The sequence below is a fragment of the Semicossyphus pulcher genome, unplaced genomic scaffold, assembly GCF_022749685.1.
Source record: "Semicossyphus pulcher isolate SPU_LCO1_2020_fin unplaced genomic scaffold, fSemPul1.0.p SCAF_13, whole genome shotgun sequence".
Lineage (NCBI taxonomy): Eukaryota > Metazoa > Chordata > Actinopteri > Labriformes > Labridae > Semicossyphus > Semicossyphus pulcher.
The window spans coordinates 17,602,875-17,630,547 of record NW_027211637.1 but is presented as its reverse complement, the minus strand read 5'-3'; the positions used below and the strand labels follow the sequence as shown (position 1 = coordinate 17,630,547).

Here is a 27,673-nt window from a genome sequence, read left to right as displayed (position 1 = left end):
CAGCTTAATTTCAAAAGAACATATCAAACACAGAGGTAATTGAATGTTCTCTACATAAGCGAAGAAAATAACTATAATAAACTTTAATAAATTATGTAAAATGTTACCATGTTGATTACAGGTAATAAATGGTGAGTTGACCCAAGGAGAGTTTACTGCATAGTAGCTAATGCAGCTTAATAGATAAGGCATGCATATCTTTTCATCACACTGTATATGTGGCCAAAGGTTATGTGTAGTAGATCTAAGGTATGCAATTTCAAAGTGGGAATAGTATGTGTAAGTAATGAACATTTATGAGGTCTGAATTCCATTGATTGAGGTATTTTTAATGCAGCTTAATTATCACACGGTCAAGTCAACAAAGCGTACAAATATAACGAGTTATAGTTTCATAGCCCATCGTTGACATCAGCAAAGCAAAGTACTTTAGTATGCCTTTCAAAGTCAAAGCAGTCATCATGCAGAATAGCCTCTTAAAAAGGAGAATAAACAGGCCAAATTTATTTCTCACAACTTGGTAATTTTTCCCCTTATTAACTAACCTTAATTATTTATATATTTTATACTAATGTTATTTAAGGTATTAATGAACAATAATTCTCTCAGCAAAGTGGACCATAAGTTATATTCAAATGGACACACTTTAGTAGCAGTGTTGAATGAACACATAAGTAACAAAACTGTAACATGAAAATACTAACTAAAAAGTCCTGCATTAAAAATGTCATGTACGTACAATTCTTAATAGCAAAGTATTCATAAAGTGTAAAAAACTGTCAGTGTGCCCAATGAGTGGTATACTGTTATAATATATAATACAGGATTGATAATGCATGAGTGTGTTGGTGACATTTCAATTTTGTAGTTGGTTAAAGTGGAGCAAGTTTTCTAACTATTTTTTATATCTAATCTTAATGAGTAAAGTCTTACTCCAATAATGAAGCAATAGATTAGACTATAAGTTTTAAGTAGCATAGAATTGAAATTACTCAAGTAACAAGTTACATTTCAACAGAAGTAATTAGCTTTCAAAATGTATTATTCTTTTCATCTTTGGCCTACAATGCAGTCAAATTCATTCATACGTTTAGTGTTTCTAGTGACAGGTAGGAGGGAGCAGATAGGATGTTTCTATGACACAACAATAATTTCTTTCTTCGTCTTTTTTTTTATTTTTTAACCTTGGATGTTTTTCTTTCAAAGAACTTGTTGTAATCCTCCCTGGCAGCTTAGTGGGGCAGTTATTGCACACTCTGCTATAAGCTTTAATGTAGGCTCTGCGTGTCTGCCTCCGCCCCTCCCTTCCCTCCACACCTGCTTGTGAACTCTCTGCGGTCCCACCTCGATGGGGCGCGGTCCTGAGGGTGGAGCTCACCGCCTCTGCTCTGGGAACACTTTTAGTTTATCTGCATACTTGGCACGTCTGCTGAAGTCGTTGCGCTGAGTTGGGCAGCACTCCTCTTCCTCCTACTCCTCCTCCGGGTCTACACTTCTGTTTGGAGACTTCTTTAATCGAGACGTTCACGAAAAGGGCACAGAGCTGGGAAGATGATGGCTCCGGAGCCGCTGCGTTCGGCGACGCACATTGGTAGCGCGGAGGACACGTCGCTCGCGCTGCCTTCCGATAACAAGCTGCGCTCGGGACAGCAGCGCGTGCTGGACCAGGTTCACACCATCAAGAGGAGCAAGTCGAAACAGGGGAGGAACGGTACACTGTCTCCCTCACCGACAAGTATGGAAAAATTACTATATTACCTCACCTCGTTATCTGTGTTGTAACCTTTACATTCACATTAAAAGTACTTTTACGTTAAAGCATCCTTATGTTACCTGCTGAAATTAATATTAGAGATTTGTTGTGCGTCCTTGGGAAAATGCGTCACAAAGCTTTCCCAAAAGGAAGCTAGCACTTGTATCCTCTAAACAGGCGGAACTTGCTGTTTTCCCGTGCAGCGTTTTTGGCCCTATGATGCAGCGAAATAGACCACTACCGCCCCAATATCATTTCTTTGTGGGATAAAAGTGGATACAAACCTTTATTATGCTTCCTGTGTAACCTCGTGTATTTTAGAAAATAAGTAACTTGTTTTGGCAGGTTTTAAGTGCGTTAGCCGATAATAGGTAACGCATAAAAAGACCTTCCAGTGTTAAATAGGCAATATCAACGGTGTGAAATAGGATCCTTGGCTGCTGTTGAACAAGACATTTTTGTCACTGTGTACTCTCAGAAACACTACTGTCAGGGAAACGTCCTACTTATCCTAAGCTGTTTTTCTCTGGGAGTGAGGAATGCAGCCCATGGGCTTTTGCAGCCCATGGGCTTTTAAAGCCCACAGACACATTGAGAAAATTTTAGTCTTTCAAAATAATTTGGCATCACTGCAACAAGCATTATGAAGATCCACCAACATTGAGAAACAGAGTATTTTATGTGCAGCACTTCTTGTTGAGTTCAGATGTAGTGCAGTTCTGTATGAAAACAGAGGACTCTATCAGAAGAGCTTGTTAATAATCTATATAGTAGGCCATATCTGTGTGCTAATATACAGCTTTACTGACACTTTCAATTCTACAAGTGATTGTGAAATGTGTGGCTCACGTGATAAGGACACCTCTGGTCTGTTTAGAATTGGCCTATGTAATAATGATTTCTATTTATAGCAGAGAGGAATATGTAGCCTATATGAGAGGCATACAATAAAAACCAGGAATAATCAAAAAATTGCACTGTTCCTTTAAGAAAGTTTAAAAAGAAACCTGAACTTTAAAAAGTAAGACCTGAGTTTGCTCAGGGCAAAGGTTATGTTACAGTAAACAAACACTGAATAATACAAAATACAACCACAAGGTTAGAGTTGCACACAAACCCTGAGGCTTTAATACTAGGGCTAATTTAATATCAAAAAGTGGTATAAATATTTTCTAATTGGTGTAAAAGGCGCTGTTTTACTGACAATGCTGGAGCAACAAAAATGATAATATCTGATATTAGTTTGATCATCGCCGCTGTGGGTTAAGCCAAGGTTAAGTCAGTTCGGACATATTTAAACGGGCAGGTCAACAAAATTACAATAATCCCACCTATCCTGAGGACTATCAAGGCGTGCAGATAGATTTGGTTTTATTTGCTGAGGTTTTTCAATAGCGGCCCCTGACGCTTCTGCTGCTGCACCAAAATGTGGGAAAATGTTGTGCTCAAGCAGCAAGTAGTCGTGCAGAACAGATGCTCATTTGGATTAATCACACTGCTCTTATTAGTCTATTCTTTCTACGTCTATGTCAAGATCAAGCGGATGAAATGCACACATGATTCAGCTTTGCCGTCTTCAGTGTGCAGAAATCCTTGAATTTCTTTGACCAAAATCAACTCAAAAAACGTACCACAGGGAGGTCTTACGTATCGAAGTTGTGTAGAAGTTGTAGAAGAAGTATCAGAGAAAGATATAGCAAAACACCTAGAGACAATTTTCATGGCTAACTATGACTCGGCCGAGAGAGAAAACCCTTTATTTGTGACTTTGATGAACTGACCCTTTGAGGCTGGTTGAGGTTTATTTGGTGAGATGGTCCTTCTGTCACTTTAGGAGGATTTTTCTGTCCTGCAAAGACTTCACATGTCAGAATCAGAGTCAGAAACAGGCTAAATCATCTGCTGAAGAAGTCAAAAAATAATTATAGGAAATTTATAATTCAAACAGTGTTAAGAAAATAGTGAAATATTTAATGTTTTTATCAAAAGAGGTGTACAGTGTTTCAAGATGAAGAGGAAGGAAGCGCAAATGTTCACTGTATAGAAAGTACGTCCAAATGAAACATTCGAAACCTGCGTTAATGCTTCGAACTTCAAAGCTAAACTTTCGGTTAATGTAATGAATGATGTATATTCTGTTGGCAGTGATGTTTAAGTCGTTGTTTTGACAACCATAATCCTGTAATGGCGAAGTCAGCGAGCCTCACGTTTCTCTGAATCATCAAACAAGAACAGGCAAAGGTGCCCAACGTTGGCTCTGGTAAAGCTCTGATTCACATCACTTACTGTGACTGACAAGATGTCATGTCTGTCTTCATGTCTGACTCAAGGCAGGCGGGAATCTTGATTTATGCTCATGTAATGTGTGTGTGTAAAGACAAAAATAAAATAAGGGAACTGCAAAAGGATTATTAGAAATGCATTACCTGATAATAGAAGAACTAAATAATGATTGATAAAATACCCTACAAGTTGAATGTGGAATATACAACAAAACTCCAATCATTAACCGTTTCAGTCGTTGATATTGACTAAAATTACACTGACCCTTAACAGACCAGTTATCGGCTGAAATCTGAAGCCCTCTTAACGAACACGACAGTTTTCTATAACACCGTCATGCTGTCTTGTGTTTGATGCTCACTGGACATCTTATCTTCCCTCAGAAAGATCAACAATCTGTGAGTTTCAGATTAGTTTCGCTCTTTCAGTCTGCCCGCAGTAACATGTTGGAGGTGAAAAAGTCATCACTGGATTAGTTCTGTTTGACGGCCTATCTTGCATTCTTCTTCTGCCTCTTTATTTCGGTTCTCACACTTCTCCTCTTTCAACAGGCCTGAGTCCTCAGCCTTTGACAACCTACGATTTTGGATCATTCAAGTTTGCTCCATCCAAAGTAAATGGCAACTACAGCCGCACCAACTCCAGCATGTCGGCAGGCTACAACAGAGTGGTAATTGTTTCTCTTTTAGCCCCTTTTTTCATTGCACAGAACCCTTAAACTAGAAGTAAAGAACATTTTAGAGGAATACTTCATTGTTACTACTTTTGTTAGCTTACCTAGAAAACTGGAAAAAGGGAAACAAGTCACCGGGCTATGTTCAAGGCTTGCAAAATCCAATCCAGTGAAGAAGAAAAGATGTTCACAAGGAATTATATGCGGGACTATTTCTCGCCAAACTCAGTGACTTCAGGCACGTTGCAGAGACTTCAGAAAGCTTAGCCCAGAGGTGCTGGTAGACAGATATTGTTAACCTCGGACGGAGCAAGGTCTGCTGTTTCCCTGTGTTTATGCTAAGCTAAGCTAAGCTAACTATCTGCTTAAATGGACACTTAACTCTGGGCAACAAAGGAAAAAAAGAGTTCTTCCTGAAAATGTTGCAGTGTGCCTTTAAGAGAACATAAAACTCTGGAGCTTGCTTGAAAAATGACTTGATGCAAAAAAGATGTGCTTGATGGTGAAAGCTTGGTGAAAGTGTTGATATGCTAAACTCCCTGAGATGACTGAAAGCTCCCACACATTCCAAAATTCCCTCCCAGCTCTCTGTTAATGTGTCGCAACGCATCTGTGAGACGTTTGGTTTTTGGTGATGTAATGATAAGTAATAACAGAATCACGGAGACTATGAAAAGGCCTATAAGTTAGTGGTAACGCCTAATTTGAGGGAGCTCCCAGTGGTGGATGATTGATGGTGCTGTTTTATGAAACATTACAGCATACTTGGACTAGCTGAGCTCATGTTGTGGCCACCTGGCTTTACCTGTTTGGCAATCATTTCTATGGCATCATTGATTAAACTGATGTCGCCACAGCGCGTTAGATGCTTTATATTGTATAATCAACAATTAACAGAACATACCGTACAGCCTGGAGTCTGTGATGTTGATAAAAAAGTTTGTTTTCGAATACCCTTTTTTAATTACAGTGTTGCCTCCAAGAGTCACGTTGAGTTCAACTCATTCGCAATCCAGGACTAATCCAAATACCACTGAGGAGCAATGTTGACTTCATCACTGTGGTTGCGAAAGTAGGGGTGTGTGTGTGTATGAATAGGAATACGAATTTGCTATGCGTTGTCCTGACCTGACCTAATAACAGTGAACTGAGGCATGTCAAAGGGGTGTGATAATTGATAAGTGTTTTTCTCACTGTTGAAGGCCCATAATCAGCACGTCATGAAATACGTACGTGCCTGTCAGCCACGTTGTGTTTTCCTTTGTGACACACTTTGGATGAACTAACAGTCACCTTATATAAAACTCCAAGTACAAATTGAATACTTCGCCTGCCTGATTAAAGATGTCTTGCAGAGCTGGTAGCCACACATTTTCTCTAAGTTCACATTTGTTGTTGTGTATTGAACTTTGCATTACCTGTCATACAGTAAAGCATGGGAATGTGCGCTGCTGTATATGCTCTATGAATATTTCTTTAACTAAAGGGAAAAAATTACAATATAATACATGCAACATAAAGCCAAAGCTATTAGCGTGATAACATTTGTCAGAGAGCTGTAATGCCAAATTCACAGTTTCATGCAGAGTCGCTGTTAAAGCGTCTTCATATTTCCTGACTTTTGGTTTTTGTCGTATTGGTCGTGAGCTAGCATTTCAATTTTTGACATGCAGTATTGCACTTAATTTTGTGATAATACTATTGAGGAACTCTAGATGGGACTGTTTTAATAGAAAACAAACTAACGTCATCCCATTTATGCAAAAATGTAAACCATAATGCCATGAAACAGCCTCGCTCATTGATTTGCAACATTGAGCGTTATGAGGTAATACAACCAGAAATATTTTATAATTTCTAAGTTGGAATGACCAGTTAAAGACAATATTTTAGCTGTCTTGTTGTGGTATATATTGCCATAATAAGTCCATCAGAAGCCACTTAATGGAGTTAAATATGAATGTTTCTGTGTGGAAGTCAGAAAAACAAAACAACTGGTAAGCCATCCTGTCTAAGGTTGCAGTGTGGCAGTTTGTTGACCTTGTAGGACTTTATATTTCTTTATCTTGCACTAAAGAATCAAAAGTAGTTTTTTATCTTACATCATGGGTGCCATGTGCTACATCATCATAACTTTCATAATCATCAACGATTCTCTCAAATATGATTTCCACAAGAGTCAGCTATGACTTCTTGCATATCCTGCTCTCTTTATTTCCTGTGTAAATAGCAGCAAAAGCCCTAAATTAAGAATTGTTTCAATATTTATAACCTATTTCTTTAGTCCCTCACTGCTGTGTCTCTGTGCTGCTTGTGTTTGTTCTCCTAAATTTGCATGCGCTTCACCTGTCGCGCCTGTGACGTAATGAGGCCACGGTGTCTCAGTCAGGCTGTACCCAAATGAAGAGAGCATGCAACACGTTGAGGGTAAACACGCTGTCAGTTCTTATCACAGGTGGTGTTGACAAATCTGTCCTCCATCATGCTTTTGCTGCTATATAGCTGGGCTGACGTACGGCTGGTAACTTAGCAACCAGTCCTGTTTGAAACGGGAGGGAGTTGATACACAGAGCGTGCTGTGTGACCGTGTGTGTAAGTGGCTTACTTCCCTTTTAGTCAATAATGAATTCCCCAAATCAAAACATCAACATCTCAGACTGATTGTGAGAAAAAAGTTTGATTTCTTTTCAGCTGAAGTGTTTATTATTTTTGAGTGCCATGAAAGGGAAAAGCTCTTCCTTTTGTTGTCTTAGTCCTGCACACTTCCCTCCTCACTAACGGGGTAAAGGGTATGTTCCTCTCTGCCTGATTTTACTGTCATTTTTCAAATGGGCCAATAGGAGACACATGTTTGATTACAGGAATGACTCATGGTTCATGCATTAGCAAGACATGTTCTGTCATTTCGCTCAGGCTGTGACAAGTACAGTTACTCTGTGATAAAGCTTGAAAAGTGTGTTTAGTACACACCCAAACACAAGCACACACAGAGCCAAAACAGTGTATTCCTCATCATTTGATACGTAAACACAACTTTATTACAAGAGATTAAGCTTCAAGACATCAGGATTTTGAAGACAGGTTGAACTGGTGCTGTCTCTGACTTGTACACACAAAGATCCTCTGTGTGAAACTGCTCAACTGCACCAGCAGTCATTTAAGGCGACTGCTCCAGCTGGTGTCCAGTGACGGATATTATGTTACTTTGGTTTGTTTGGTTCTTTTGCCTTCAACAAAAACTAAGGAAAGGAGAGGTATGCAGGATTTGTGTCAGGTCAAATTCCTCTGCCTTGGTTTTTCAGGGGATTTCTTCCAAAATTGTTTATGTGGAAAGTGGGTTACCTCCTTTTTCTCAACCGAGAGTGTTGCTTAAGAGAAAGCGTAAGGTGGCATTGATTTGCCAATCGTATCGGCCTGATACGGGCCTATCACAGATATCCCTTACAGCAGTGTTCTCTCAACTGTGCGGGCCTCAGGACCCACCACCACCTCCTTAATGACAAATCACGACCCAATTTTTTTTCAACCACTCAAATGTATTTAATTAAAATCTGTGCAGTTTGGACCTGAGAACCAAACATCACAAAACACAACGCTGTAATAGTCAACTAAAATGACAAGTAGGTAGTGCATAAGAAGAACATATTCCCTCTACAATTAATTCATTTCGCAGCCTTTTTCCAACAGAAATAAACTAAAAACTGCAACATAAATGCAACTACTGTAGGGCTCGTCAAGTTTGTACAATGTAAATGTAACTGCGGCTGGGATTACCCAATCAGTGGATACATGAAATGTGACTAAACAACACTACTACTGCACGCACGCACAGCACACATCCTGAACCAGGGCCTTACAGCATATGTCTTTTATGATATGTGCCTATATGAAAATATTTTTTACAGAAAACAATGCTTCGAGTGATTTAGAAATGGTGTCAACTCTTAGCACAGTCTGCAGCATATTATGTAGCAAAGCATCACAGCAGAGCAGACAGTGGTCTACACTAAAGTTGGTTTACAAAGTACAGTAATGTTGTAAATACTTAAGTAAAGTTACTATCCTCATTCCAGCTGACAAATGCACTGTATCAGCCACTTTAGCAGCATTCTGTGAATTTTCCCCTCACTAAGCAGCAGGTTTTTATAACAAGCTTGTGTAACTACTTATGATTTCATGACTTATGTATTTTAAGTCTAATCTGAATGAAATGTGGTTAGGATGCTATGTTATGTAAACTGTCTGAATAATTCATTCTTTTTTTTTTTTAGTTTAATACTCAGAAGAGTCGCACTATGTCCAGTAAAACCCTGGGATCCAGACATGTCAGCACCCCTGGCTTATGGGAACATCAAGTCAGCGCTTCCACCTGGCCCAAGAGTCCCAATGGGCTGAAACCCAGCCGCAGTGACCCTGCCTTGGCTCCTGTATTTTCTCCTGTTCCTGCACCTATTATGGTATTCAGTTATATTCATGTTAAATTGTAGTGCCACTTAAGTACCCTAACATGTTCATATGTTTTAAACTAAACCAATTTCTTCTTCACATTGCCATATTGTTTAAACATTGTAAAATGCTCTTTTCTTTTTAGAGAGCTAAAGGGCAGACTGTTAAGAGCCAGCAAACCCTCCAGACTAGTGGCCAAAGATACAGCATGCATTCGATGACCAATGGCATTCCCCTGACCAACAGCCAGACACGCATTGTCAGACCGGCCTCTGCCATATCTCAGACCGAAGGCAAAATGGGAACCTTGAAAGCAACCAAGTTGGAGCAGATGTCAGGGTGAGTTTATTTCTCTTACATTGATGTGTCATGTGACTAGCAGCAAATAAGTTTATCTTTAAAATACAAAAAAACTCACTTCATTAAACTGCTGTTTTTTTGTGTGAAATTCCTAACCCTCTGTTTCATTCCTGTACCTGTAACTGCAGCGTGAACAGCACAGTGACCATGTCAGACATGACCCTAAGGGAGGCTGTACAGTTCCTGTCTCACCCTGATGTAAATTACCAGCAGTGTGGAGCAACCTTCATCCAACACACCACCTACAAGGAGGAGCAGGCCAAACAGGAGGTCAGAGCACTTGCACATTTATATATTCTGTAATATAGTGTACTGTTCTTCCTAACGTGTACAGACAGAGCCTCCATACATGCACTGCTGGGTTGTATATACATATATAGATATACGTATGTGTGTGTAAAGATCATTTGGCAGTGGTGATAGAATTGTTTGGGCGCTCTGTGAAGACCTTGGTGTAACCTGCCTTGAGGGAAAGGGAGGAAAAATCATTCATCATCACACTTGGCTGCTGGTTCTGTGAAGTCAGTCAGTTGTCACGCCTTTCTCTCACACATATTTCACACCCGTTTCCTCCACATTTCTGTGTCTCAGGTTTACCAACTTGAAGGTATTCCCACTCTGGTGACCCTGCTGCGGAGCCCCCACCCTGCGGTTAGCCAGGCTGCTGCTGGGGCTTTGAGGAACCTGGTGTTCAAGCACCACGACAACAAGCTGGAGGTTCAGCGCTGTGGCGGTATAGCTAAAGCCTTGCAGCTGCTGAAGGAGACAGATTCCACTGACACCCAGAAACAAATCACTGGTAGGGCATTTTAATCAGAGACAGTGGCCTACTGTGCCTTACATAAAAAAAGCATAAACGTTATGGGAAATATATCACAAATTACTCAAAACATAGAAATAGAATCAAATAGCAGATCAAGTCAACAGAGGCAATGGACAAATCCATACATCAAACGGGTTGGTTTTACTTCATGTAACAGGTCATATATATAGAATATGATACAATGAACTGAGATAGAAGAGAAAAGATGATGATAAAGCAGAGCACAGTTTTATATCAAGGACATTTTTAGTAATTTACAATTTTTATAGAGTCCAACATGATTTCTAAAACGCTATTTTAAAGTTATAAACTCGAAGATCTCAGTTGCGATTTATTTGGGGGAACCTTATGGCAAAAAAAAGGCAATTGTCGTCCCAGATAACCAGACGTCCACGGTTGGCTTCCTTTGTTACGGTTGTAACTCTTGATTTTCCTCACTGACGTCGCCTTGTTTTTAGACCGTTTGCCTTCATCTGAGCGTCGAATTTGTTTCTTTTTCTTTGGATTTTCACTTATTTTTGTAGTTGTATCTGTATGTCATCAATCTTTTCTTTGTTTGTTCAGCCATAGTAGATTACTGTTTACTCGCAACACTTGCAGAGACCGGAAAAGCTGCCGCTTAGCACCGCCTACCCTCTCTGGCAGACCAACCACTGCTGGCGGATGGAAAACGCGTCACTAACTGGGCGCCGCTTGTGATTTTTTTCCGCGAATGTCCTCATTTGGCAACAGATTTGATTTAAATGAAAATCTTCGAGATTATTACTTCAAGAATAAAGTCAACCTCGAAAGGCCAAAAACATATTTGAATGAAATGACTACTACAGTCATAAAAAATGAACAGACATGAACATTCCCTTTTTTTCGGTAATATTTAGGTCTGCTATGGAACCTGTCCTCGGCCGATGAGTTGAAGGGAGAACTTATAATGACCGCACTGCCTGCCCTAACTGAGAATGTGGTGGTGCCATTCACCGGCTGGTCAGAAAGCAGCACCAACAACAACGTACACCCTGATGTCTTTCACAGCGCCACAGGATGCCTGCGGTGAGAACTTGTAATTAAGATCAGTGCTTTTGGGCCTTTACATGGTCAACTTTTATGTTTTAAAGGCAGAGTTCAGATAAAAAACCAGCACACTTTACTGTTTGTGTCATTAGATTGCATTAATAGAAGGATTACACCCTTATTCAGTTCAATCAGACAAGAGGGCTGTTTGCTAACTCTGTAATTACCTAATGTAAAAGTGTATTAAGCAACAGTGATGACTGCAGCTGCTTACGACTGTCCCTGTATACTTCTGTACACCTGTACCTTATCAATCAAGCTTACTAACAGGGTGTGATTGTAACATGTAGAGGGACTCACAGTTCTGTATGTGGTGCTATATTCTCCACATGAAGGAGTTTCCATGTGTATTTAAATAAATGATCGATATGTGTGTAGGAACCTGAGCTGCGCCCAAGAGAAGGAAAGGCAGGCAATGAGAGAGTGCCCCGGCCTCATCGACTCCCTCATGAGCTACGTCCAGTCCTGTGTGGCAGAGGAAAACCCCGATGACAAGGTAACGCACTCTCATCTCGAATCGACAGAGCAGTTTCCATTCCCACCATCTTCATCAGTTTGAGTAAAACTGCTGTGGTCAACAAATTAGCAGCTATTTTCACAATCTATGAATTGTTAAAGTCACATGACAATGCTCACATGGTTCCATCTAAGCAACTCAAACAAAATATTTACAGGCTTTTTACTATTTATTCTTATTTTTTATAGCACAGTTAATGCGAGGGATTGTCATTAATGTTATTAGCCCAAATCATAGCCTTGCCAGAACCCGTTAAACCATTACGTACGCAATAGAAAACAGGCCATAAGCATACAAAGCTTCATATCTGCATCTGCCAAAGATAAAAAGTTAGACAACCAAATGCAAAAATTGCGAAGTGCACCCCTGGTGTTGTGGCGAAATTACAATAAAGTGATAAAATACTGCCATGAAATGTGAGCAACAAAAAAAAATCCAACTTATTTAAAAATTAAAGGATTATGGATGATAAATAAATTAATATGCCATGATAATGACATCAAAGTAAACAGGTCCTCCCTTATTCATACAATTTAATACAATTCATGTCAATCAAATCGGTAAAAATTGGAGTAGAAACAACAAAATCTTTGTTTTTGACCATAAAATGACAGCTTGTTATGGTGTTCAACCATAAAGCCAAAAATGTATCTACCAGCCCAACGCTACTTTCCCAGCCCAGGGTAATCAAAAGAAGCCACCAACCTTGAGCACATGAACACACACACATACTACACACACAAATACTGTAGGCGGAGTCAGCATGTGTATATACAGTATTTAGTCGGCAGACGCATCCATTCATTTGTGGAGGTTGTGGGTGTGTGTGCTTAATTGCACGTCTGTGCTAGTACCATGTTTACACAGGCGTCTTTTAATGCAGCTCAGTGTGGTGGTTGTGTGTTGTCCGTGTGTTTTAGATACAGAGGGAGAGATAGACCTGATAAGTTATCTTCTTTTAGTACAGTGTAAGTTGAACTTCCGTGGTTATGTAGGAGGTCCTGCGCTTTAAGCATTGTTGGCACTTTAATTTAGCAAGAAGCTTTTTTTTGATAAAAAAGTTACTTAATTTTTTTATTAATTATTTTTTTAAATTAGTCAGTATGTTCTTTTTTTGTTGCTTTTCTGGAAAAAAATATACTTTACCTGTAAGATACAGTATTGCAAACCAAAAATAACTTCAAAGTTATCATGCAAGGACTTAATATGTATGGTTCAGATTTTTTTATTTTTCATATGAGGTATTCCTTTATCATAAATGTGCAGTGAATGACTCCTTGACAAATGTGCTTGGATATGGCAGGAAATTTAGAAGGTACATTTGCAATTTTAGCGACCTATGAAAGTAGTCATAAGAGATAAATAATATCTTCTTCTCTCCTCTAGTCTGTCGAAAACTGTGCATGCATCCTCCACAACCTGACTTACCAACTGGAGAAAGAGTCTCCTCAGTGCTTCGCCAAATTCCAGCCTCCAGCAGGGAGCCAAGCGGAGAGTAAAAGCCCCACGATTGGATGTTTCAGCCCCAGGAGCAGCAAGGTTCAAAAGGAGGTAGGCATCAACCATTACACCTTCACCTATGTTTGTCTGCTAAATCATGACAAGCCTTTAGTCCTCTCATTCTCACCCATTCTCAGTTTTCATTTGATGTGGCTCGAGGAATGCTAGAGGACAGCACCCCATCTGGTGTGAAGTGGTTGTGCCACCCCAAAGCCATGCAGACGTACCTGTCTCTGCTCAGCTCATCTAAGAAGGACGCCACACTGGAAGCCTGCTGTGGTGCCCTGCAGAATCTAACTGCCAGCAATGGGCTGGTGAGTTCAACAAGATAATAACTATCTAACCCTTAGTGTGTGGTAGGAATGATATTATCTTATATTGATTTATGCAGAGACAAAGCTTTAGAAGGAATTATGACTCATAAGCAGAGCAAGAACTAACTGGTTTCACAAGAAAGGGTGGAGCTGCAGTTCCAGGGATTCAGAGGTTATAAGGGCAGACCAAATAAACTAGAACAAAGAAAGTGAGAGGCGTGTAAATGTAAAAAGAAATTACAAAGCCAGCTGGATTTGGAATCACAATGCAAATCTAATAATCATATAGACAGTGAAGTGGGAGCTAATGTAGTTTCTTCCTTCTGTATTTGTTTGCTTCTCTTGCAGGGCTCCAGTGCCATGAGCCAGATTCTGGTTCAAAAGCTGGGGGCTATGATGCACATGTCCTCCCTTTTAAAGTCTCCTAACCGGAACTTGCAGAAGACTGCCTTGTCTCTGCTGGGGAACATGTCCCGGACCAGCAGTTTGCAAAGTTCCATGGGTAAGTAAAAGCATGCAATGTAAATACAGGATGTGGTAGTTTTGCAGAAACATAAATGTCGAGTTAGTCCACATAAAACTGATTTACTGTTTTCTGTGTCTTCTCTGCAGCAAAGCAGATTCTGCCTGAGATCACCAGCCTCATCACTTCTCCCCGGGAAAGGGGAAACTCTGATGAAACTATAGCAACGGCTTGCAGCACAGCACGGAATCTGATGATGGCCGACCCTGAGGTCAGCAAGAAGGTCATTAGTAGTGAACTGGTGACATCGCTGGCTGACCTCAGTGAGAATGGGTAAGTGTTTATGTAGTCATCTCTGTGTTCAGCTTGCAAAGCTGTATTGATTGCCTTACAGTATTTAAAGCACTTTTACTGTCTACTGAAGAAACAATACAACAAAATGTTCCGGGGAACGTGAAAAAGATGCAGTCACCTTATCCACACAATCTTTGCTTGCTTGTGTGTGTTTTTGCCTTTATTGTTCTAACTGCTCCTGTTTGTGCTTCCTAATGACCTCTGCCCTTTTGTCCCAGGTCTTTCCCCAAAGGCAGCAAAGCAGCTTCCCTGCTGCTCTACAACTTATGGAACGACAAGAGTTTGCAAGGTGTTGTGAAAAAGGTAAATTATAAAGACTCTCCTGTGACTGACAGTGTGTATTTTCTAAGGCAGACACAACATAAAGCTGTTGTATACGTGTGTCAGGTTAAAGCTTAGCACATGCTCACGCAGCCTTGCACATGCTGCGGGAGGGCCAGGCTAAAATTGGTTTATTATTACTTGTCTGGCTCACACTTTCCCTTCTCTCCTGCCCCACCCAAGAGCTCAGTGAATACAGAAACAGTCACGGAGGAATCCAGGCGGACTGGTTTTCAGTGCTCACTGTCTATTGTGGGAGGAGTAATACATGTAAAATGGAAAAGAGAGGAAGAAGAGGACAAGACAGAGAGACAGAGATGGACGAAGTGAAGGATAGACAGAGCCAATGAAAGATTTTTTTTTAGGTATGAGATGTGCTTGTAGTATGACAGCAGTGCACTGCCTGAACATGTCTCATCTTAGAACTAAGTGACAGAGCAGGAGACTTGGCAAAAGAGGGAAAACCCTCCAGTTTTCAAACTGCCATTATTCGCCTGAAGCTCCTCTAAGTTGCTGACACAGCCACTTCCTCTCCTAATTAGAGCTGGGTGTGTTATATAACTTTTGTTTGTGAGATAATCTGTGCGACACCCTTAACTGATTTCTTTGTACCTTTTTGATCCACAGCTGGGACTGGGCAAATCCCTTTTCGTCAATGACAACACCAGTCTAGCGCACAGGTTCGCGCAAGTTATCGACTGAGTGTGACGCGAGTGGAACGGCACCACAGCTCCTGAGAGGTATGACTTGCTCCTGAGTGCTTGTATGTGCATGTATTCTAAATTAACGGCTGACTGGAGCCGAAATTAGCCCAATTTCATCATAAAGATTAAAAGTTTTTCTCTCTTTCTGGCTTTTTCCCTGCGTGTGCTTGTGTGTCTGCTTGCAGATGGAAACCAGCATGTTTAGACACTGCTGTGGCCCCACCCAGGCAACAAGGAGAGTAGAATTACATCCTTCACATAATAATCTTGTCGAAAGAGCCTATCAATTAGGAGATCATGTGTTGTAAATAGCTTAGAGAAAAGAGAGCTTTTACTTTCATCAATAATCCTGCCTTGTCATATGTATTTAATTTGGATGTATTTCTGTTCTGTGTATATAAATGGGTGAGTGTGTTTTTGGTAGGTTAAGTGTGTGTGAGCGTAAACCTGTTCTTACAGCCTGGGTCACAATACACCAGACAATGTGGATAAACAATGTTATCTGCAGTGAGAGTTACTTACGGCATGCAATGATTGTTTGATTCATGAGTGGCACTATTGTCAAACGTGTTCAAAGATAAAGTAGGTATTGTGGCCTTGAAGAACTGAGCAGCCAAAAATGAAAGTTATAAGTAAACAATAAGAAAAGCTACAAAGAAAATAAACACACCGTGTATTTGTGATACTGTTGCTATCGGATTATGCTCCTTAAGTGTAAAGCATAATAACATTTTTAATTTTTTGTTTTTGCTAGTTTTCTTAAAGTTAATAGACAATGAATGTGTATGAATAGATTATTATGTGCAGACAGATGACAGGTTTTATGAAAGGACCGAGCAAATGCTCAGTTTAAGAAACTCTTAGATTTGCAACGTTTTCACGTGAAAGAAAGAATTCTTACATTTGTAATCTTTAATTCTTTGTTACTTTCTTCTGTTGTTTGTTTTATTCTGTAAAACAGAATTTTCTTTGATAAAAACATGAACAGAAACAGCTTTCAACATGAGTGCCTAAATTCAAAAAATTTACACTTGTGCGATTTCTTGCCAAAGGTTGATGAGAAGATATCGGTCTCATGTTTGCACATTAAATAAAAGCTACAACCAGCAGCTGGTTAGCTTAGCACAAAGACTGGAAATGGGGGGAAACGGCTAGCCTGGCTCCCTTAAAAGGAAACAACAACTGCAAAGTATCGCCTCTTAAGCTCTATAATAAAAACAATTTTTTTAATCCATATATAAACTAAAGTGTTAAATCGCCGCCCTGTGGTTTTACAAGTTTACAATGGGTCATTTTTACAGTTCGGGTGTATGTTTACTATACATACTTACCTTTGGACAGAGCCAGCTGTTTCCCCCTGTTATCAGTATTCATGCTAAGCTAACAGCTAGCAGAGGATTTCTTTTTATAAGGCAGATATGAGAGCGGTGTATCAATGTTGTCATCCAACTGTTGACAAGAACAGGAGTGAGTGTATTTCCCAAAATATCAAACTAAAGCCTGAAAGTGTCGTGAGATCTTTGTTCTTTTTCTGATGTCATAACCTTGCATATTGAAACTTACAAATTGTATGTTATATTTAGTTTGTTTTTGATTGTTGTTTGTTTTCTTGCATAAACTGAGGAACTGGAGACAGAGAAGTATTTTAATATAGTTCACAACATGCTACACCAGGGCCGATTCTCTTATGTTAACAATGTATAGAAAACTCAGTCAACATCAGTCTGATTATAATAAACATTCACAACATCAGACTTTAGGAGCAGCACATTCAAATATACATGTCTTTTTTTGACGTTTTCTGCTACTAATAACGTTTTAAGGGCTCTTACAGGGTATCTACTCTCATTACCATGCTTCACTAAATACAGGTTTTAAATCATCTGAAACCTCTAATGCTTTTTGAATACCAATTATTACAAATCACTAAAGCTGTCTTGCAAAGATGTGAGTTGTTTGGCATCGGCTGTGACTTCCCACGGCTCCAACAACACACCACAGTGGACTGTTTTTAAGCTGAGGTTCATTTGATGTCAGTATTGCTCAGAATGTATTTTAGGAGAACTGTTTGTGTGTGGCATATCATCTGGAGCTTTTCCTGCCGCTCAGTACATACAATAAATAACAGACACGAAGACATTGTTAGTGGTGTTTTTTTTTCTTCAACAGACAACTTCTAAGAAAGTTCAATCTGCTAATAAGAGGGTGATACTTTGTGTATATTTGATGTTTACACAAGACGAGCCAAGCTGCAAGATACTGTTCATCTGTTTATGTTGATCTCTTGGACTCATTAAGCTCCGAGTTGAAATTCCAGCACATCTGTGGTTTGTGCATGCCGTTCTCTGACTGAGAGACAACCATCAAAACAAAATTATAAGCCTTACAGCAAAGTTTGGTGAGAGTTTTACCAGATACACCAACTGTGTAGTAGTGTCCTCAATATACTGAAAATACCATGTTCGTCTTTCGTTTATTAAATGTATCTCTTTTTCATTGCACCCAATGTGACCAAATCAATGTCAACTCGTGTCTCTGCTCCGCTTCACTTTGGTGACAGATAACGTGAAGCAGTGAATCAAAGAACAGATGCAGACTTCCCTCTCGCTTATCAAAGTCTCCACAGAGTGTTGAAATTATAAAACACACTAGAAATTTCTCGGTGCCTCAAAGAGACTGTAATTGTTCACGGCTATAAATCATCTTGAACTGGAAAGAATTGGTGTGTAGTTTTGGCTAGATTATTTTAGGATATGGTAGATTAAATCTAGATTAAAATAGATTTCCCCTATTCTTAGTGGTAGAACACAATAAGAATAATAATAACCAAAGTCTCCACCCTTTAACCACACCAAGAGGTTTGTGGTTTTGTGTGTTTGCTTTTAATTATTGAGATGACTTTGGTAAAATCTGGCTTCAAATTTATCAATAATACTATCACTGAATGGAATGCTGGATTAGATACAAGTTGTAAGTTTTCCAGTACACTTCGGCCTACATCAGATCCACATCAATGAAATAATTGGTCTCTATTTTTGCGTCTGCATGTCTGATCAAGATCATGAGAAGTGTTGTGTGTATTTTTTTCTTTAAGATGAGCTGTTTGGACGCGGAAATAAAATTGAAAGCCAGTCAGGTTGGAGCCACTTTTTTTTAAAGAGGATTTTCCAACCTGGATTACATTCTTATGAAAATGATAAACTGTCTTTCAGTTTTGTGTGTATGTGTGTGTGTTGGGTGGAGGTCTAGGCGTTGGCTCGAGTAGCATCATGTTGGAGCCTGTCTATGAGTAGGAAAATGTCTCTTCCTGTCTTTGCTTCAGGCTTCCTGCATTCATGTCTTGAATTTACTGCAGAGTCATTTTACTCTCTGTGTAGTGAGTGCCATTAAATGCACTCATGAACACACATCCAAAGGTCATTGATTGAACAAAGATCGTTTTATTTACACCCTTAAACACAGGAAACTCTAAAGAAGTGAGACTGAGCTAAACAACAGGGTTGGATTCGCACGGTATTAGTATTAGGTGTGACTGGGGTGTGGCAGGAAAGGTTTGGTTTGCGTCGGAAGCTGCAGGACCGGGCTGACGGATACACTGCTCGTTTAAGATGTCGGCGTCTATTTCCTTAAACCTCTCTTGGTCCTCTTGGATCTGTTAAAAAAAAAGGAAGAGTCACATGAGGTAAAAGTCACCAGCGCAACTTGTTTGTCTGCAAAAAGCTGAAGAATGTGCAGTAAGCTAACATTATGAGGTTGCAGATTCCTCTGTCATCCATTAAAAAAAAAAAAAAAAAAAAAAAAAAGGAAGGCCGTCAGCACAAAACATTCAAGGAGTCTGTGAGTGGTGTGACCTGACCCCCTGCCACATTCAGCCGATTCTTTCAGTGAGCCTTCGGGGGCTTGAGAGCTTTTAAACATAAGTGCTGGACTGTTACCAGAATATTAGTCTAGTTAATATATTCTTTATTAATAGCTCTTTTAGGTTTCTCAAGTCATAATGCAGTATGATCTTAGGACCCCAGAGTTCCAAAACCCTGAATTATAAAAAATAGCTAATAGATTATTTCTGTGCTAATTTTTTTGCCTGGAATATTGTGTTTGCCTCAGGTTACTACTTTGGAGTGGTTCAAGTCTTAGTTGTATGACAGAAGACTTATTCTTAGTCATGGTGACTCTGCATTCTCCACTGAGCCTCTTGCTTGAGGAGTCCCTCAGGGCTCTATTATTGGGCCTATTGCTTTTCCCTTTACAACCCCTGTCTCTTAAATCTGTCTCCTCTCTCTCTTGTTTTATGTTTAGAGTCTATTAGCTTGACTTAATTTGCTCTAGAACCCGAGCAGGCATCCATCAGGGTGTTGCATCTGTATGAAATGTGTGAGGAATCTGACAGAGTAAAAATAAGATTTTGAGCTAATTTCTCACGTTTTCTGATGATCGCTGACACGGTTCCTCAGGATGTTAATCTGGAATAAAGTAAAGATAAAAATGTTATTCTAAAAGATCTATTAGAACCTGTTGTATACTGTTGTTTACTGCTGCAAACAAACCTCATATTTCTGTCTGCCGAACTGGTCCTGCAGTTCAAACTTTTCTGCCTCCAGCTGGTATATCCACTCCCACAGCTCTTTAGCTTTATCCCTGTTAGACACAGATCCAGAAAATGGGAGTGTGGCTGTTTTTGTATTTATGATACATTTCATTGCCTAATTTTTAATCCATATTTGGGTAAAATGACACAATACTTCTCTACTTACTTGAGTCTGTCCTGGCTCAAGTTCTCAATGTCCAGAGATTTGCGTCTTTCACTCAGGATCTTCTTCTTCTTCTCTCTCTCAGTCTGCCTCTTACCACTCCGCTTTTCCGTCTGTGGTAAAATGAAATCAAACATTGCGCTTTTCTACATCCTTGCCCTTTTGTGCACATGAAAACCTCCCCACTATAAATTATCCACGTGCTCACCAACTTCTGCATGTAGCCTCCAAAGTGAAGGCTGGTGAGGGTTTTCTTCTTCTTAGCGTCATCCTCTGCTCTCTTCTTGGCCTCCTCCTCCTCTTTACGAGCTCTCTCATCCTAAAAACATGGACATAGAGGGAAAGAGGACTGAGGATAATGTAGTAGAAGGTATGGTAGTAGATGCAAGACATATAAACTGGATTACAGCAGCGTGAGTATGACTATACCTCAAGACGCTTCTGTCGCTCCTTCTCTCTCTCACTGCGGATTCGATGCTGCTCTGCTCGCTCAGACCGACGCTTGTCCTGCACGACAAATCATCACATCTTAACAGATCTTAAAGCAAATCTTACCGATATGATTGTGAATCATTTAGATTTCATTGGCTGTATTCTAAGGCACTTACAATACGCTCTTTGAGATTAACGAGCTCATCTTCTTCCTTCTTCCTGCTCTCAAAGTGAACCTCGATCAAAGTCTGAAGCTCCATCAGGTCCTTCTCCATCCTTTTACGATGTATATCCTACACAGGAAACAGGAGTTCAGAGCCTCTTTGACTTATTGGTATGGAGCAATGTGTCAATGATTTCCACATTACAGAAAGACATGATATCAATAACTGGTAATGGTTTCAAAATATTAATACAGAGTAAAAACAATGTGGGTGTTGAGTGTACTACAGGTTACCACAGCTGTTTTTTATCATGTACATTTATCTGTATGTTTTAAATTATCAACCAGTGAAGTAAGAGCCTGCTGTGTGATTCAGAGGTACCAGCTTGATCAATGTAGACATGCTGTACACAGGGCCGCACAGCCGTGATGATATTCAGTACACCATCTCTCCCTCTGATGTGATGTTGCTTAAGTATTTACTGTACTGATTCCTAGTCTGTCACTCACATCAAAATCCACCTTCTCTCCATCTGGGATCTTGGGAGGAATGAGGTTGGGCATCATAAATGGCCTGCAGATTTAAAACCGGAAAAATTAATGAGAGCGTTACAGGGTGAAGTGAGGTCGAAAAATAAAAACAGAAAAGAAACACGAGTCACTTTGGCGTCAAATGAGGATAATATTTCCCTTCAGTGTATTCATGTCTGTGCCTGTCGCTTATGCTTTGAAGCAGCCTCCTTATATTGATGTTGTGTTGTTGCATACATTGCTTTTTATATCGGTTATGTTTCATTCAACAGTGTTACAGAATGAACTTTAACTTACCATTACATGTAGACAGACACAGAAATAAGTCAGTGTTTTGCAAATCAGCAAGTGTAAGTCTTACTTATTTAGATTTAAAGTCTTAAGGAATTCATATTCTGTTTTCTCCACTGTATTTTATGGCATTTCTAAACATTGATGACCGCTAAACTGATTTTATAGCAATATGTGGGGCATACAGCTTAGGTTATAGTCACATGGGGGTTAGGCCTGCATTTATGCTAAGGCATAAGAATTTTGAGCGGGAGTGAGGTTTTGTTTTAGGGCTTAGGGTTCAGTTCGAGACACTCTGAGCAACGTGATGACAATTGTTTTGCATTTTATCACTCCTATTAGTCTTTGTCATTTTGGTGCTCTAAAGTTGGGAACTACTGTAATACTTCCAATAATGCTTTGGAGGACGTAAACCAGAAGCATGCTGTGAACTTGGTAAGTAATGCTAATGACTAGCTACAACTTCAGCCCTGTTTTTCAGCTTATATTGGTTTATATTTTGGCAAATTAGAACTATTAAAGTATATTACAATTAGCTATGAGCAGACTACTATCATTGGGTGCTTTGATGCTGAAGACAAAAAGTGATGATTTAATGCAATTACTGAAATAACAAAGATCATTTGTTTTCCTGTGATTTCTAAGCAGATATATGCGTGGATGGACCTGCGACAAACTGATTTGCTCATGTAAGTCATGTCCAATATAGTCTGAATATATGTGTATTGCTGGCTGATGTATCATGTTTGTGTTTTGAGATTTTACTGAGTTATGCCTTTTGACACGCATGGCGTCAGTCAGGTTCTAAAAAGTACCTTAACGGCCCCAAACAGGGCTAAGAAGTTCCCCAGCTCTGTCCAAAGTTAACAAAATCCAGAAGCAAAGTTTTAAAAAACAATTTATGCACCAGACTGTTTGGAAGGCCACAGTTTCTTTGTGCAGATTGAACAAACAAGATTAAGTGTTCTAATCAGTAGAGGTTCTTTTGTTTCTCTTGGACGGAGCCAGGCTAGCTGTTTCCTTCTGATTCAGGTCTTTGTGCTAGATTACAGGACAGATACAATATTGAAAATGCCAGAAAATGTATTTAAAGTTTTTGCATGTAGGGAGTAGAATAGCTGTAAGACAAATATTTGGTGTCCACAACAGTTGTGTAGAAGAATAAACCCCCTGTGTGTGTGTGTATGTGTGCTCACTTGAATTTGGGTTTGGACTCCTCCTCTGTTAACAAAGAAAATAAACATATAAAAAGGAGACACTATCCCAGACCACACACTATCTTACCAAAAAAACTTTTTATAATCCTACCAGGTAATGCCAGCAGTTAATAACAATAGAGCCTGTGTGTGAGCTCATAACAGAAGGATATTCAATACAGCAGAAAGTTAATCTGAGGATAAGTCAGGTATGATTAAGGTTAAGGACAAATACATCCAAGTAAAACAGAAGCGTGGGCGTGCCAACATTTAGATAAACAGTGTTACCTTCTCCCTCCTCTGCTTCCCCTTCTCCATCTGAAACACAAATAAGAGACGTGAGAGGTGTGTGTGTTTATGACAGTGTGTCAAATTAGTGTGCATCAGGGGCCAGTAAATAGTAGTGTGTCAGGAGTGCTGATGGACTAAATCCTATATTAGAGTAGATTAAAAGACAAGGAGATCAAAATACAACATTGAAAGTCAGGAACTGTTTGCTTATCTGCGTTGGTGTGTGTCGAAAGTGACGTGTTGCACGTGTGACATTTCATAAATAGCACTCTGGAGAGGTGGAGGCGGATGACTCGGAGACGAGGCTCCATAATAAGCAGTTTCACACCAAAGAAGGTATGGCATCCATGACCTCTGAATAACACTTCACCAAAAATGTGAAACAAAAGCTGCGACAGCTTTAACTAGTGTTTTAGCTAATGGAGGGAGCATTCCTACATTTTTATTAAAACAAGACTAGACTACAGCCACGCTTACGGCTGTGCGCTATAATCAGAGGGATGCTTTGAGCTTCATGCTAACGTCTGCAACGCTAATATGCTCAGAATGACGATGTTAGCATCTTAGTTTTGTGTGTTAGCATGCTAGCAATTGCTAATTAGCGCTAAAAACAAAGCATAGCTGAGGCTGATGTTTGGCTGGTGATAAAACAATGTGGATTGTTGGACTAATTGAAATGTTGACACTACTATAGTATTCAGTGTTTTATGTTTTTCGTTCTTGACTTCAGATAGCAGCAGCAGCAGTACAGATGAAAATGTTGCTTGATACAAGAGACATGCTTTCAGTCATCTGGTTGGTAAGTGAATGTTCTTTTTCTGATTTGAGGTACAGTGAAGCATTTTGGTCACAGCAAGGGTAATTTTGAAGACAGAAAGGTCATCTTGGGCTCAAATTGAAGCTTATAAACGTGGGCAGTTTTTTAACATACATTTGAGACAGTGAATTTTAACAATATGGCCTGAAAAATGACAATTTTTGATGAGAATTTGACAATCAGACAGTTGTTTTTTTGTCTTTTTGAAAATGTCGGGGGTAATTTCTCAAATCACAATGGCAGCAAGCCCCTTAAATCTTATTCCCATACGTTTCAGGATACTCCCTGCCAAATTTCATACCTGTAAGACTAGTTATGCTATTGCAGTACCTTCATGTGTGCTCGGACATCATGTAGCCAAAGGCACCTGAGACCAAACGGCCCTGAGTTGGGAGTGGTCATTATCATCTTGTGATGGCCCAAGGAAAAGGGTAAACATAAACAAAGGTAGCAAAAAACATCCTGAGGGCTGGGAATGGCTCCTGGCCTATATCAACTGGGAATCCAAGTTTTGTGCCTTTTCTTCCAGTAGACATAAAGATAATTTACTTGATAAGTAAAAACATTAAACTGCTGGTAGGGCTGGAAGGAAAGTTAAAGGATTTTATAACAAACCATCGAATAGTTAGTGAGATATTTCACTCTGGACTGAAGTGGTGGACCGATCACCCTACACACACACTGCACACCATACGTCAAAAAACTCCTCAGATGTCAAACCAAACTGCAAAGACAAATGGTGCATTCAAAGACCTTTTTGGCAGGTGTACAAGTCACCTGTCCAGTGTCAGTTGACAGCTTAAAGGAGTCTCCTGGGTGTTGACTGATTAAAAGGGCGAAGTTGACTAAATCTGACTAATAATCCTCGTGTTTCATGTAATTGCCAATAGCATGGAGAAACGCCTAAATATTGCTGATTAATCTTACAGCTAAAACCTAATTCTAAATAACAAGTGAGAGCCTCAGGGCTGGGAGGGACAGGGTGGCCTGGGATTATTCTCAGTTGTTGTGTCTGCAGTGACTAATCGTATGACAGAGAAGAAAATAACTTATCAAGAAGACTCTCCAGACCGTCACATACCAAAGTGACATGTTAGTGAGATAGCACTGCAGTTTCCCGTCAGCCTCTGACTGGTTGTTACAGACGGAAAGAATTAATCACCATAACTTGGAAGATGTCCTACTTGGTAACAAAAGCAACAAACCTGTCTGGATGTCTGCACTTACATGTAACTGTACAACATTTTCCAGGTTAAAACTCCTCACCTTGTTCTTTATTGGCCTCCTCCTCTGCAGCAGGTTTGTCCTCTTCCTGCACGTCTTCTGGCAGAAAGAGATGTAATGACATATCAGTGACAAATCTAGACACTCACAGGGTGTGATATTGACTCACTGTCATTGTCAAGGATCACTCGTCTTTGTCAGTCATTATTCATTTTGTAAGTTCATGGTGACGGGAACAAGATAAGAGAGCTGCTGGATCTTATTAAGTATTGTTTTCTCTTTTCCCCTCATTCCTGCTAAGCCGGAGCTTGTTTGCACTTCTCGGACATGACTCCACGCTGAGTGAGTCCGGCTGGTTGGTCTGACCCTTTGTTCCAGAGCAGAATAGACCACAGTGTGTTCAGACTGCATGGAAAGCCTTGCGGAGAGATAACGAGGGATCTGTTCAGAATGAGCTACCCCTCTCTGGTATTTAAAGCAGAAGGCACTCAAGAGCTCGTGAAGTGGAGGGTGCGTTTGCTGGAAAGATGTGATAACAAACATTCCAACCTTTGACTTGAGACCCGTCAACACATGTCATGAAGCCTTTGTTTATACCCAAAATTGCATGCACAAGTTAATGAGCAGATCAGTCATTATTTGGGAACTTTAGAAAAGAGAGCAAAGTCCCAAATAAATGTTTGATTACTGACGAAAGTAAAGACCAACTTTGTGGACTCAGGCCATGTGTGTTTCGGCTGAATGCGTTTTTAAATAGTCTACACAATTAAATACATAAATACAAAATGCAAAAATAGAAAGATACCCAAATATAAAGTTAAATATATAAAGACATTTCTCTAATAAACAAATCATGACCTTATTTCCTTACATTTACATGCGTACATTTTTGTTTTTCAATGTTCATAGATCTACAGATTTATGTTTTTTGCTGGTTATGAAAGAGTCTGAAATTAATTGTGATTACTCTGAGCTACAAAAGCAAACCAGACCATCAGCGACAAGATTGATTATTTCTATATAGTTATTTTTAAGGCCTGAAACTGCTGGCAGACGAAGCGATTAACTGCACGCTGCCTTTGTTTACATTTTCCAAAACTTTAAAGTGAGTGACACATATGACTGTTAAAGAAAGCAGGATGAGATTCTTGTGTTAAGCATGTGAAGGACAAAATCAGCAAAGAGATAAGAGGTACGGCTTTGTCCACAGGGGGCGCCAACATCAACACAAACCAATAGTTCCTCACAGGAGCTTTAAGTAGGTTACTTCACTTTGCAGCTTATTAAAAAGTATAAATCTATTATTAAATAAAAAAGTATACATATATAAGTATATGCATTTTTATGCTTTTATTTATTCTTTTATTGAGTTATTAAAGGATTTATTTATATTTAATTTCTTAGTAGCAATGTTTTAACTGTCAATACAAATAAGTCTTGTTGAAATTGCTTGCTAAATGTTAAATGTAAATGTTGACTTTATTATTTTTCAATAACATTAAATACTGTATATATAAATAACACTAACTAAAACTAATATATCTTAAAAATTTTAATATATTTTGTATCATGATGTTTAAGCCCAGTTACTGTGCATGTGAACAGTGAGCTCCCTCATCAAAAGTTTGGTATGTCCCTGTTCAAAGGTCAAGTTGTTACAGAACAAAAACCCTCCGAGTACTGGCACCGTGTCCACAAAAGCAGCCTGATTTACCGTCCGTGGAGTATCTCAAAAGAAAGAAAGACGCTTTTAGGCCAAAGCACAAGCAGTACCTTCCTCTGCCCCCTCCTCCTCCTCCTCCTCCTCCTCCTCCTCCTCCGCCTGCTGCTCCTCCACCTCCTGCACCTCCTCCTCTACCCCCTGCTCCCCTGCTGAGCAAAAGCACAGAGCGGGGTTAGCAAAGCAAGCCAGCGAAGCAGCCAGCAACATTCATGCGGAGAAGGAAAGAAAGAAAGTGACGACTGATTCATCCTTCATGAATGTCACTCACAGTTTCCTTTTTCCAACCACAGGCACACGAAGTGTCACGTACAACAATCACTCCACCTGTTGCTCTGGTAAAATGCATTTAATGTGCTATAATGAAACATGACCAAAATCATTGATTGCTGACACAGACCTTCCATTTAAAGGGGGGGTATTATGCTAATTTCAAGCTTCATATTTCACTCTGTGATACCTGTGGAGTAGCTTAGCATTAAAAAATTCATAATTTTTCTCACACTACGCTGGCGCTCTGCGCAGGCCCTCATACAGCCTCTGCCTGAAACGGCTCAGTCAACTCTGTCCCTTTAAGAAACCCCGCCCCTACAAGCCCGCTTTCTTCTGATTGGCCAGCTCTTCAAAACCTACTGAGGCTGCACTTTGTGACATCACAAAGTGCAGCGTGTAGAAAAA

General features: G+C 39.8%; 2 protein-coding genes across 2 annotated transcripts; one reads left to right on the top strand and one right to left on the bottom strand.

The window, feature by feature from the left end:
- The first annotated feature begins 1,429 nt into the window (after nt 1-1,429).
- On the top strand, nt 1,430-17,714 carry LOC138590241 (plakophilin-1). The gene is made up of 15 exons (XM_069660846.1): nt 1,430-1,735; nt 4,588-4,706; nt 8,981-9,166; nt 9,301-9,494; nt 9,644-9,785; nt 10,107-10,314; nt 11,217-11,385; nt 11,785-11,902; nt 13,310-13,474; nt 13,561-13,737; nt 14,086-14,239; nt 14,350-14,533; nt 14,773-14,857; nt 15,503-15,615; nt 15,765-17,714. Exons 1-14 carry the CDS (start codon nt 1,552-1,554, stop codon nt 15,575-15,577), a joined length of 2,160 nt encoding a protein of 719 aa, XP_069516947.1. The 5' UTR covers nt 1,430-1,551; the 3' UTR covers nt 15,578-15,615; nt 15,765-17,714.
- Nucleotides 17,715-19,084: 1,370 nt separating this feature from the next.
- On the bottom strand, nt 19,085-23,257 carry tnnt2a (troponin T type 2a (cardiac)). The gene is made up of 10 exons (XM_069659746.1): nt 23,232-23,257; nt 22,944-22,968; nt 21,436-21,499; nt 20,939-21,055; nt 20,760-20,837; nt 20,539-20,649; nt 20,334-20,443; nt 20,127-20,217; nt 20,002-20,042; nt 19,085-19,231 (listed from the first exon to the last, which is right to left on the bottom strand). The coding sequence occupies exons 3-10, from the start codon at nt 21,490-21,492 to the stop codon at nt 19,198-19,200; spliced, it is 639 nt and encodes a 212-aa protein (XP_069515847.1). The 5' UTR covers nt 21,493-21,499; nt 22,944-22,968; nt 23,232-23,257; the 3' UTR covers nt 19,085-19,197.
- Between the last annotated feature and the right edge of the window lie 4,416 nt (nt 23,258-27,673).